At 40.9% G+C, this 13,306-nt stretch overlaps 2 protein-coding genes across 4 annotated transcripts in view; one reads left to right on the forward strand and one right to left on the reverse strand.

Moving 5' to 3' along the window:
* The first annotated feature begins 1,075 nt into the window (after positions 1 to 1,075).
* On the forward strand, positions 1,076 to 7,377 carry trim47 (tripartite motif containing 47). Its single transcript, XM_035177992.2, has 8 exons — positions 1,076 to 1,311; positions 2,160 to 2,371; positions 4,375 to 4,420; positions 4,540 to 4,635; positions 4,895 to 5,119; positions 5,283 to 5,305; positions 5,404 to 5,525; positions 5,643 to 7,377. Exons 1-8 carry the CDS (start codon positions 1,132 to 1,134, stop codon positions 6,170 to 6,172), a joined length of 1,434 nt encoding a protein of 477 aa, XP_035033883.1. The 5' UTR covers positions 1,076 to 1,131; the 3' UTR covers positions 6,173 to 7,377.
* Positions 7,378 to 7,981: 604 nt separating this feature from the next.
* The window catches only part of trim3b (tripartite motif containing 3b), a 29,072-nt gene continuing 23,747 nt past the window's right edge, over positions 7,982 to 13,306 (reverse strand). For 2 of the 3 annotated variants that reach the window (XM_035177990.2, XM_035177989.2), the window contains exons 14-17: positions 12,714 to 12,755; positions 11,539 to 11,609; positions 11,279 to 11,419; positions 7,982 to 10,838 (exon numbers count right to left, since the gene is read on the reverse strand). In XM_035177990.2, coding sequence (XP_035033881.1) covers positions 10,686 to 10,838; positions 11,279 to 11,419; positions 11,539 to 11,609; positions 12,714 to 12,755 — 407 coding nt within the window. In that variant the 3' untranslated portion in view covers positions 7,982 to 10,685. The remainder of the gene's footprint in view (positions 10,839 to 11,278; positions 11,420 to 11,538; positions 11,610 to 12,713; positions 12,756 to 13,306) is intronic. The other variant, XM_035177991.2, reaches the window with a different exon arrangement.

A 13,306-nucleotide genomic window follows, 5' to 3' on the forward strand; every position in this document is an offset into this window, starting at 1 on the left:
AAGGTACAGCATAGCTATGGGCACTCAATGCACAGCCTCGGCCATCTAGTAGCACGGGGTAGTCAAGAGTCGCGCCGAACGGACGGCGGGTGCAGTACTTATAATAGTAGGTAGAACTTCATTGGTCAATAACGAGGGGGAGTCGCCGTGGTTTAGACTTGGCTCTCCCTAGCTGGTGCGCAGGCGTGGTCCCAGCCTCTTGGTACTGGAATCCGCGAACATTGTGTTCCTGCTTTATCGGCTGTATGTTCTGTGTGCGTAAGCATGCGCATTTTCCAGACAAGACAACGCCTTTCCTATCTGGCCTTCAGAACCTGGGGCAGCTGCTTGAATTCTTTCTAAGGCGAAGGTCACAGTTTCTTAATGAGCACAGTGCATTCATGTATGTGTGATGTTGAATAAAGCTAAGGGAGGTAGGCTGTAATATTAAAAAGGTTAGGTATGAAAATAAGTTTAAGTACAGTGTATTGTATGCCACGGATTTCAGTCTCCACACTTGACATCATGGCCTCTCGCTTAAGGAAAGGGGAGCGCTGCTATTTCCCAGCTGTAAAGGAACATGTCACTGAACAGTGATGTGTAGGAAGCTGTTCGCTATTGTGGCAACACCACAAACTTGTTTAAACACATAACAAAAACCATGAGGGGGAGATGTCTGAGCAGCAACTAGACCCCCGACACAAAGACAGAGTTCACTGGCAGAGTCTTTTCAGAAAGGCAGAAAATGTTTAGTGAAAATAATGTTATAGTAAAACTGTAATTGGTCATCAGCACAATGACATTGAATCAATATATTCATATTCTAGCTCTAATGAATGAAATAAGAACGATATATGATAGTTAGTGCTTTTGTGTAATTATTTGAACTTTGATTGTTTTGTTTTTTAAAGTTTGAAAACATTCATTGTTATTTGCCTTTAAAAACTGCCCGGTGTTTTTACTGATAGATAAATATCGATATCGAAGTTATTTGTAATCGGGTCGAACCCCAATGTGATGGTATCGCCCGCTGAGCGAGGGACGACTCTGATTGGCTGAGAGGGGAGATGACGTAGCACAAATGTGGCCGCTGCCCTTCTTCCGCCCTCACTTCCCTGCAGGTTGTTGCGCTGCTGCTGCTGGTCCGTGATCATGGCGAAGTCCGGACCCGCAGACGACTGGAAGAAGGAGCTCACATGTGCGATCTGTTTGGATTATTTCAAGGACCCCGTCATCCTGAAGTGCGGCCACAACTTCTGTCGCTTCTGCATCTGCATGCACTGGGACGAAAATGCCGGAGACTACGGCTACCAGTGCCCCCAGTGCCGAACGGTGCGTTGATGCACGTCCACCGCTGTTTCGCTTCAGTGTGTCGCTGCCGTTAAGAGACATTATTAATATAAATTATACATCAACTGATTCGAAGTAGCTGAGTCTTGTGCGATGAGATTAGCCACCCAGTTTTGTTTTGTAGCCACTGCTGCTAGCTGACGTTAGCTAGCTAAAATGTTAGCAGCAGGTAAAAAACTCCCACTGCTTGGCAGGAGGTCAATTGACAACAATTAAAAAACAATAAAGATAAAATAAATGAAATGGAGACATTTTCATGGCAAGGTGCCAAGACACGTGATTTGTCAAAAAACGTGTGTAATGTATCTGGATTGTTTGTAGCCACTGCTGCTAGCTGACGTTAGCTAGCTAGAATGTAACAGCCGTTTAGAAACGTTTATTTGGTCGAAGTGTCACATCGAGAGTAGTAATATATGGAAGTAAAGATATTTCCTGGTGTAGGGACTAGTGACGCGGGTGTGACATATCTGGATGGGATTGTTTGTAGCTGCTGTTGCTAGCTGGCACAAGCTAGCTTAAATGTAGCAGCAGGTAAAAACACGAGAACTTGGCAGTTGGACGATCGAGAGCAGTGGTTCCAAAACCTTTCATGGGAAGGGGGGAAGTCACATGTTTTGTCAAACACAGGTGTAACTTGTCTGGATGGGATTGTGTGTAGCTACTGCTGCTAGCTCCCGTTAGCTAGCTACAATGTTGCAGCATACACAACAGTAGCTGTGTGTTTTGGCTGATATAAGAGAGATGTTGTAATGTAACCTAAACACACGCTGAACAAAACTACAAAAACTGCTTGATCACAGATTTCTGCCTCTTTCTCCTTTTCCTCTCAGGTGTTCAACAAGAGGACGTTCACCAAAAACTACCTGGTGCAGAACCTGGTGGCCAAACTGGACGACCTGGAGTGTTTGGGGTCCAGTTCTTTGCCCCCCCAGCCTGTCAAAGTAGACGGGAAGTGTGAGCAACATGGAGAAGAGCTGAAACTCTACTGCCAGACTGACAAAAGGCTCATCTGTGTTGTGTGCCGGGAGTCTAGAGCACACAGGTTGGTTCGTGTATTCACCTTTTTATATAGATATACTACTGAAAATGTATAGTTCTCGCTTGCAAATTCTTGCAGGACAAGATTAATTGTTGTGAACATTTATTAGTGACTGATTGCGCAAGTTGTCGTTGTACAACTTGTCATTGACATGAATCTGTACCAGTGACTAATCTGAGATGATACCTAAACCAACAACATGCAAAAAGTAGTGAAAACATTCATTACGTCTTTGCAAAGCTGAAAGTGACGACCTCGGAATCCAAATCCCAAAATCCAGAGATAATCTAATTTCTTCCTTCAATAAGAAGATGCAAATCCTCACTTGAAATATCACTGAAACAAGTAATTCATTATCAGAATAGTTATTTAATCAACTTGAATGATTAATCTACACATCGTACAAATTCCAGAACTGTAATAGAACATTACAGTAAAGTTTCCACATGGTTGTACAAAAGGATTATGGGGACATGGACATTTTTAATTGACCAAGACAGAATATAGTCCCAATATTGGTACTATTCAGACTTTGACTTAATATTTGCTCTTTTTTTAATACATTTTTGCAGCAACTGTCATTGTTACTCTTGTAGTGTTTATTCACTTAAAATCTGTCCATCACCCTCTCAGGTTTAGTGCTTAAAATGTGCCTATTTGTTGTCCTGTCCCCGTTTGGAATTAGTAGTCAAATATTAAACCCTTAGCTGGTCTAAAACCTGTCTGTCTCTAATCTGGCCAAAGATAGCACAGTGTTTGCTGTTTCATATTTTTGCCATTGATGCCAAATACTTGTGGCACAATGTGTCTGCTGGCCTCTAAACAGCAACTGTAATTCACATTGTGCCCTCGGTTTGTTATCCTTTTAAAGTTCCAGTGTGTAGTTGTAAGACTGTGTAAACCTTGTCACTAAGAATGTCCCAAAAGCAAGAGTTTCAGGAATGGCTTTGTCGACACTGAGTCTAGCTGGCAGTCCCTTTTCGCAGTTGCCATGGCAATCAAGGCCGTAGCACAGAACTTAATCGTAAAAGATATGATAAACAGCCTCTGAGTGTGTAAACAGAAAACTGGTGCCCGTCAGGGTCACAAGGGACGAGGACGTCTTTTGTATTCTTTTCTATTGCATGAACTAAACATGGTGCACACACATTGTGTTCCTGTGAACTTTATCCCCTCTAAGTTCTCCCCAAACAAATCTTTAATCTACTTTAACATGCACCTTTTTAAACCCCGTTGTTCTCAATAATGCGTTTTTTAATGTGTTAGGATTTTTGAAATCAGACATCTGGATTTTTATCAGTGAAACAAGCTGATCTCTTGCTCAAATCAAAGCTCCTGGCAAGGGCGTTTTTATCTGTTCCAGATTCTGGGTTTAAGAATGAGTGGCTCAGAGCTTTTGAAATAAGAGCTCTGGAACACTGCCCGAGGAAATACGACAGGCTGAGTCAGTATCTTCCTTTTTAAAATCAAAGCATAAACATACTTTTATTATATCATAGTCTCCGATTTTACCTAATTCTATTTTTTATTACTGTATTAGGTCATGCTAAAAACTGCTGCCACACATGAAGTGGTTTTATTCTTTTATAGATTTTATGTATTATAACTTGTGAGGCACTTTGTAACTATGTTTTAAGAAGTGCTATATAAATGGTTGTGTGTTTTCATGTTGAGTATTTGATTAACAACAGAATCTTCACTCATGTATGTTTGGGTATTGTTGTCCTGCTCAGAGACAATATCCCTATTTGGACAAAAATACCCCCCCGCAAGGACCATGACCTTCAGCCTACACCAGCAAATGCAGCAACAGAGGCAGTGATAAAGAAGACTGTAAACACACTGTCTGTTTTTATAAAGAGTGAAATGCTGTTTGTACTGTTTTTGTTTTCTTTGCACCTCAAGCAGAGATGCTGAATGTAAACATGACCTCATTCAAGTTGAAGCATTGTGAGTGGGACACGCTGCTCTGGAAACTAACTAGTTGTCCTTCTGTTTCGTTTCAGACACCATGAGGTGGCACCGGTGCCAGAAGTTGCAAATGATATGAGGGTAAGTTGGCAAAGAGATCAGATATTGTTTTCTTCAGTGCATCTAACATCTATTAAAAAACTGATTTATCATTTTTCTGATATAATGTGCATGTGTCTTGATGTAATGTTTTATTGCAGATGGAGTTAAAGCAGAGGCTAATGGAGCTCAACTGGGAGAAGTCTCTGTGTTTGGATGTTATAACGGCTGAAGCGCTAAACAAAGATGAAGCAGTGGTAAGGGATGGACCTTTTTTTGGTTTTGCTGGTGACGTTCACACACAGTATATATGATGCAAGCCTGTGTTTGTGTGTGTTTGATTCAAATGTAAGCAACAAAGTGCAATCCATCCTCGAGGCCCGATTATTTGTCATCATGAAGTGTTCTTTTGCAAATATTAGGACAAACATTGAACTGGAAAGTTGTACATGTAGATGCACACCACTTATCATCATCAAATCCTTTATGCTGATCTGTTGAATCTCTGTTCCAAAGGTCAACAAACGGAGAATCAAGGAGAAGATTGAAGCGGATATCGGTGCCATGGTCCAGTTCTTGCTAGATGAGCGAGACTCCCTGCTCGAGGGCCTGGATGTTCAGGCAGAGGACGCCGTGTCACTGATGGATGAAAACTTGAATATGCTGGAGAAGGAAGGTGCAGCTTTGGACAAAGTCATAGCTGATATCCACGGCCACATCGGTGGGAAAACGAGCTTTGAGGTCAGTGCGACTTAACACTGACTCTCTTTATTTATTTATTTTGGTCAAAATTCCCCAACCAATAGAAAGCCAGGTGTAGTGATGACGAATGAAATAGCCCCGCCCTCGTTTGGTTACTTTTGCTGTTGGTTCCGTTCTAATCAAAATGTCTTTCTTCCAACAGAGTCTTGCTGAGACATGGAAAGAGTAAGTGGCTAAAAATTAATTTGACCCTATGAACTCCCTCCTGTTTTTTCAGTAACAAATGAACTTTTGTTTTGTCACATCACCGCCTCCCTCCCCAGAGTCGTCCACCGCGAGCCTTCCCCTACCCCCGTGGTTCTTGGCGTGAATACTGGATATCCAAAATACTCAGGGCCCATCCAGCTTATCTTGTGGAAGAAGATGATGCACGTGCTGCACACCAGTGAGTCTCCTCTACACACTGAAGCAGATACTGAGCACAGTGAAGATCCTCCATTAGACTGAAATTTATACGTACGTTAAGTGTAGTTAAATCCTGAATTCTTCTGTGTCTCTGTAGTGCCTCAGAACCTGACCTTGGACCCCGACACCGCTCACCCATACCTGATCATCTCAGACTTTGACACCAAAGTTGAGGAGGGCCACGTTCGTAACCAGGACCCAGAGACGCCCGGCCGCTTCAGCCGCTTCTGTGGCGTGCTGGCCATAGCCCAGTACTCCAGTGGCCAGCACTACTGGGAGGTGGACGTGAGGGACAAAGGCGTGTGGTACCTGGGAGTCACCACTCAGAGCAGCAACAGGAAGGGCTTCGTCAACCTCACGCCCTCCGCAGGATACTGGAGTCTGTGTCTGCAGGACCGGCTGTACGCCAACGATGAAGACGGACGCATCCCGGTGGCCGACTACTGGGACTCCCCCCGGGTCGGCGTCTTTCTAGACTACGACAAAGGGCGCCTTAGCTTCTACGACGCCGTCACAATGAAGAGACTTTACATGTTTGACACCTGCTTTGATGAAGCAGTCAGTCCGTTCTTCAGCCCAGGGAAAAACGATCCAGGCAGCCGGCTGCAGATTTGCCACTATTACTGAACGAGCTGCAGTGAGGCCTTTTTAAATGAATTGTGTAAGAGTCAACTCGTGTACGCCTGTGTTTCCAGATTTGCTATTGGCAAGGTGCGAGGGTTTAGACACACACGCTGTAGGCTCATAACCCTGACTACTGTGGCTGGGTGTCAGCAGAGGTGCTTTGTTGTCTATCACTGTGTCTGCTGGGATACAGATAACTGACGGCTCTGATCCTGTTGGCAGCCGCGATGCTCCACTACTGTACATAAACCCTTTGGCTGAGTTTTTGTTGGACAGGGTCAGTGCTCCAGCCGTGCTGTTTAGACCTCTAAGGAAACATGGCCTCGTTATCACATTGATACTTGTTGAGACTCCCTCTAGACTGAAGTCGGTGCTGACGGCCTTCACATCTCAGTGACTGGATTCGGTCACACACTCAGCTCTCGGACCTCGTTTGACCTCCAGAATCTCATGGCTCAGGTTGTTTTGTGGATTTTAACATCAGTGCAGATTTTATCTTTTAAAACTTTACGTCCTTATTTTTTTAATTGTTCTGTACATGCTCTACTTCTTGGGACTGTTGCGATTTCCTCTGTTTATTGTTCCGAGTCACATTTTTGTGAGCAGTTACACAAACGAGACAATTGGCTTTGTTTGAGATTTAAAACTGGGTCTGTTCGAAAGTGAGCAAATGCAAAGCAAAAATGTTCTAATATTGTAGTGACCAACTATTAACTGTCATTAATGTAGTTAATCAGCTACATACGCCCGAACATATATATGTGGTTGAACCCGTGATGTGTTTTACTGTATAGACATTCCATCACATCCAAGAGCCACAACAGTGTTTATTTTATATTCTGTTAAATAATCCTGCTTCAGTTGTTTTGACTATTTGGCCATTTTATTCAAATTGAATGTAAAATACATGTATATGGACGGTTGTACAAATATTGGTCCTTCTTAAATGTACGTTTTACATATTTTCTCGCTTGTGCAGTTTGCCAATGTTTTTATTGCGAGGCAGAGTAGAAACATTTACCAGGATCAGTCATAATATTTGAGAAGATGTACAATGAATCTCATGATGCTTTTTTTTTTTTTAATGTTTTGCCTATGATGGTGTATTTCATTTCATACCTGTACATACTTTTGGTTGCTTTTCTCCATGTGTGCAGCGAAGCAGTTTTTGAGATGTCTTGACAAGCGACATAAAAATGATATTGTTATTCCTGTTTTGGGCCGTTTCCTGCTTTTAATATGCTTTTGTTTTTCACTATACGATGGTTTTAAAAGACAAAAGCGTTCAAGTTCTTAATCTGATCAAACATTTGCCTCTTAAATTCCATTCTTGAACTTTACATGTGAAGTTCCTGGGGAAGGTTCCTGTGTTTACACCCTAAACTACATCATAAATCTGCCAGATATGCTGAGTGACTGCAGTGGCCAGACAGCTGTGTATAGAGTGGGAGGGTCGTGGTTTCCTGTTTTCCCATCTCTTGCTATTCCTGTTCAGCATCTAACCCTCAACAGAGGAAACAAATAGTTGAACAATATCCTCACCATGAATTGTAAACTGAATGTCTGCCTTTTTATTATTCGGTTTACAGAGCGCTGTACCCATTTGACGATGCAGAAATTTACAACAATGCTTGAAAACCCTTACTGTTTAAGATGTAAACTGAAATTTCTATTCATCTCTTTTAGTTTAGTGGAGACAAATGTTTTAAAACATTCTGACACTGTCATTTTTCAAAGAAATTCTAACCCTTCCTCAAAAAAAAGCTTGAATTAACAGGTGTGGTTTTATAAAACGGACCATTTGCACAACAGTTGGTTGTATTATTCTTTAATATTTACAATCATACCGTTGCCATGATTACATAGTGATTAATTCTTTGTAAGACTGGCCTCTTGTAGTTTACAGTGGGACAACACAAAAGGGTTGATGCAGTGTTGAAATTACATAGGAAAAATAAACGATGTTGGACCGACTAAAAAGAAATAAGTGAATTTGACGATATTGATCATACACAAATTAACAGTTTGTTCAAATTAAAGTTAAGTTATATTCATACAGTGGATAAATTAGATTTGAAAAAACTTAATCAATTTGCAGGAATCAGTAAATCAGTGTCTTTTTAAGTTGGTATTGTACAATTTTATTTAAGAGAATGTGTTTCTGTCACTTCACACAGATGTGAGCTGGTCACCGACGGTTCCAGGTGAGAGACACGTGCCAGGGAAAATAAAACCCAATTTCCCAGTAAGTAGGTAAAACAGATGGAAATACAGAATGGATCAATGATCAGGCACGAACAGTTTAAGCATAAAACAAGTTTTTAAAAAACTCTACGTCACTGTGTGTTAGCTGGTGTTGTGTTTCTCTGGGAGTCACAGAAAAAACCTTGAACTACAAAGCAACTACTGGAAAAGTTCATGATGAAGGTGCCTGTCAGCTACAACAAGAATATGCTTGTAATATACAGTAAACTTTCTGATTATGTTAAATGATAACTATACACAGAGGCATATATTACTCTTGCAAACTATATGTAACTCTTATATTTGTATTTTTGTGCAAAGTTCAACAACAACGTACGACAAACGTGTTTTTTCGGCAGAAGGAAACGTTATAGTTAAATTCATATAGACTGTATAAAGATGGACGACATGTCAGCTCCCCGAAAGTGAAGCCAAATTGTCTTGACTGCCCCCTGCTGGCTGCAGTAGAGGTTATAAATTCAGAATACTCCAAATTAAATTACATGTCAAATAATTTTTTCTCAAAGATGGTTTCTGTCATTTTAAGTAGTTCTTATCACAGTGATGTTTGGTCGAGCGCTAGTATCGACAGGACCTTAACCCCTGATCGATATTTTGGCTTCACTTCTGGATACTAGAAGGAAGTGGAGACGCGTCGTCCATCTTTCTTTTGACAGCCTATCTTTGACCTGGCTGTGAGCTCATTTTGGGAAAGAGGCAGAAACAGAGGATCAGTGCTTCGGGTCACGAGGCCTATGTACAACGACGTTTTGGCAAAGAGGAGACAGCTCAAAATGCACCGATTAGAAAAATAATTTGTAGAACAAATTATGTAGAAAAGAAAATTAAAATAAATTAAGTCCTTTGGAACAAAAAAAAAGAAGATAAAACACAGCAAAATAATGTGTATACAACATTGTTCCATGGATGTTTGCAGGTCATTAAGTTGGCTACTACTCGGCGTGACGTTCTAGCGTATTAATAAATACTCCAGTGTTGAAATCCTTGATGCATTAAGTGCTGGAATAAGTATTCTATATAGTGAAATAACATGGACATAAAATCCAGATATACATCAAAAATATGCATATGTACAACGACGTCAGGTTGTAGATATGAATACGCAAAAAGTGCAAGAAGTAGTGGGGTCAGATATACGAAGTCTGTTTTGGTTGATATACGAGAAAGAGGAGCTATGAAGGAACCAGATTTTCTTTTTTCGTTGTTTTACCTGTTGTGCTTCTTGATGCTTCTCTTTGGATACACAAACAACAACAACAAAAACTTGCATATACATGTTGGTAACAAAAAAAAAGTTAATATTGATAAGGTGCAGAATGAGAACAAGAAACGTTTTCTTTAAATCAGCACATTCCTGTCTGTGTGTACCCCGGAGTGTGAGGGCCACTCAAAGGGAAAGAAATATCAGAGAGTTCGAGAATAAAGTTTAATGAGAAAAAATAAGTACATTTACAAGAATAAAGTTGCAGTATTTTCTCTTAAAATTCCTTGTAATATTTATTTTCTCGTTAAATGACAAATTTACTCTTGTAATATTACAACCTTGTTATATTCATAAATCTTTATGCTCGATATCTCAGATATTTCTTTTCTTTAAGTGGCCCTAATGCTCCGTCGTTCTGTGTGTGTTCTGTTGTGAGGATTGGAAACTGTAAGGCAGGGACCACGGGGAATTTTTAAGAGCGAACTGACGTGCAACAGTGTTCGAGAAGAGGCCTGAGCATCGTCTCTTCACCTTTAGGTGTTGACCGTCGCCTCGCTTCACCTGCTGGTCGCTGGGAGAGTTGCGCGTCTGCTTTGCCCCCAAAAAATTGCAGCGTATCACCAACTTTAAAAAACTGTCAGGCTGTCTAATGGTGAGGTCACACTCGTGAGACATAGAGCTGAAACGCCTGGTTCCAGAGGTGAATTTCAACTTTGGGTTTCTCTCACGATCAAATAAGAGGTTGTTTTATTCCTCAGTTGCACAGGAACAAGTCTTTTATTAAAAATGTTACAATATTTTTCAGGATTGCTGGCTTCTTTTGTCTTTTACAAACTTTTGGGATTTCTGTTATCAATGTAAATGTAGTTTTTTCTCAGATTTCTTTGTTTTCATCTGTGAATATGAGATCTTTGAATTGTAGAATTGAATTAGTGGAACCGAGGGTCACGGCACAGTGAAGCCACGCTGCAGCTCTATGTCCACGAGCAGTGTGTGTGACATGAACTTGTCTGAAGAGCAGTTGAACGGCGTGTGTCCTCCCTCGGCTTACTGCAGATATCTGTAAACCTTAAAGCAGTGGTTGCCGGAGTCAGCGACAGCCACGTGTCCGTCTGAGGTGAGGGCGAGGCCCTGGGGCCCGTACAGCGGGTCTGCTGATGTGTTGATGTAGGATAAGAAGGAGCCTGTGCTGTCAAACACCTGAATAAAAACACAAAAGACTTTTTCAGTGTCCATGTTGCAACAGACCATAATAAATAAACTGTAAAATACTCAGATCTGCAGGTTTCAAGTTGCTGTGACTGAAATGGTGCTTTACTGTTGCTGAACTGACGATCAAGCTCCAAACTAGTAGAGCACAAACCTCCGCCAAGGTCCAACAATCCTACACTAGATCGATTTTATAACAGAAAAGAGGAGGTGGTCTGATAACCTAAATTATTAGTCATAAAACATAGTTAAAGAAAATGAAAAAAGTCTGTAAAGTCTTATAAGGTCTTCACAGGCACAGGCGTCATCTATCCCCAAGTTTGGTGGAAATCGGTTTAGTAGTTTTTGCGTAATTCTGCTAACATAGAATCCAACGGACAGGTGAAAACATAAACTCCTTGGTGATAAGTTTCAACTGAACCCGACCTCACCTGTATTCTGCTGTTGCCCCAGTCAGCAACTATGATGTTCCCGTTGGCGTCGACAGCCACACCAGTGGGAGCGTTGAACTGACCGTTTCCTTCACCGTGAGAACCGAATTTAAACAAGAACTCTCCATCGGCACTGTACACCTGCGACAGGAAGTCAGGGGACAAACTGTTACGTCTACAACTCAACGCTCACTGTGAAATATACAGATAATACACACGAATCTAAATGATAAGACATTGATTTCTGTTGAAAGTCTCACCTTCACAGAGTGATTGTGAAAGTCGGTCACGATAATTTCATTCTTGTTGTTCACAGCGACAAAGTGAGGACCTGGGTGAAGACAGAGAAACGGGTCAGTGCTGAAGCTGCGGTGGCCTGAGCTGATTCATGTGGTTTTCTTCATTCTCTTAAACGTTAGTCGGCTGTTAAATTTCAACTAGTTGAGCCTAAAGCTGAAATCACGAGTTTCATCAGACGTTTGTAGCTGCTCTGATTTTCCTGGAGTCGTCTGTTGGAATTTTTTTTAACGCATCAGATGATTTAAGTTGAGCTACAAAATTGTTATTTTTTTTAACAGTAGTGAAAATCAAAGTTAGATTCATCATGCTGACAAGTTTGTTATTAGTTGTCTCAGATATAAATGCTCCCGCTAAGGGTTTACAAAAATTCAAGCCTAACCGTTGATTTCTAAGATGTCACTATTAAATCCTTTTGACAAAGAAATGTAATTGAGGCTTGAAAACATTTAACCATTAAGATTATTTAATTTTTTTCTATATATTATATCGATATATCACTATAAAAACAAAGAAAACGCAAATACAACCAAATATATAGAACTTGAAAATAATAGATTTTTTTAAGTTAAAGGTTAAAATAAATGTTCTGTATGGTTTATTCTGTAAATAATGATAAAAGTTTTCATATCTTCAAACACAAACGATGTGAAAGGCTCATATCGAGTAAAGTGAAAACATATCGTCTGAGAACAACAGTGTAAGGGCCCGGTCACACATGTGCAAAGCGAAGATTGTAGATAAAAGCGGGAAGCAGATGTTTTACTCGCCTCCTCGCTCGCACTGATTGGACGGGAACATGAAGCGAAGGTTCACCGCTGATACGTTTGCGTACGTGTGACCGGGCCCTCGCTCATAACACTGATTGTCTTATAGCAAACACTGGGTAAGTCAAAGCAGTGAAAAATCACACAACTCACATCCATTTACACAACAAAACACAATGCGTGTGACAAAACGTCCATTATTGTAATAGCAGGTGATTATTACAATGTTTCTCTGTGTTTGATCAGGTTTGCTCAGGCACAGCTGGATCCAACAGTTTTCAGGAGGTGAGACACAGGACCAGGGGAGGGGTTAGACACGGGGCACCGCACTGTGGGGTTAAGGTCGCAGCAAGGCCACACTTAGTACTTACTGAAAACTGAGCCAGATTTATTAAAGTTTGGGCCAAGTTTTTCTGAATCGGAAAACAGGAGGAAGAACAGAAAGAAAGAAAGAAAGAAAGAAAAAGATATGTCGTCAGAGATGAACAAAAATAAATAAAAGGAAACAGAGAAGTCAAATAGAGGGGGGGGGGGCAGCACAGGCACAGTTTGTGTTGGGGGGAGCAGGGGCTCGGTGCGTCACCTGGGGCTTTTACAGGTAAAAACAAATCCTACACAATAATGTGACACATCAGTCTAGGTTTAGAAATAACAGCACAGACAACGTGTAAGAGGAACCAAAGAATCAAGAGGAGAATTTATTATTTAGTTTCTGAACTGGACAGATTGTGCTGCGAGGCTTGTTTTTCCACTTTCTTTGACACAGCTTTTATTTTTATATAATAGAGTTAAGAGCAAGAGCCTGTAAATGTTCTGAACTTTCTGCTGCCCCTCATTAGTCAGAGATCACAATCAGGGTTTATATCAAAACATGTTGCAGAACTTTAATCTCCACGAAGCAATATTCTCTGTTATCATATATCAGGCTAAACACATCCATCATGACTTGTTCCCTTTGTAGCAA

The sequence above is a fragment of the Hippoglossus stenolepis genome, chromosome 15 (assembly GCF_022539355.2).
Source record: "Hippoglossus stenolepis isolate QCI-W04-F060 chromosome 15, HSTE1.2, whole genome shotgun sequence".
NCBI classification, from domain to species: domain Eukaryota; kingdom Metazoa; phylum Chordata; class Actinopteri; order Pleuronectiformes; family Pleuronectidae; genus Hippoglossus; species Hippoglossus stenolepis.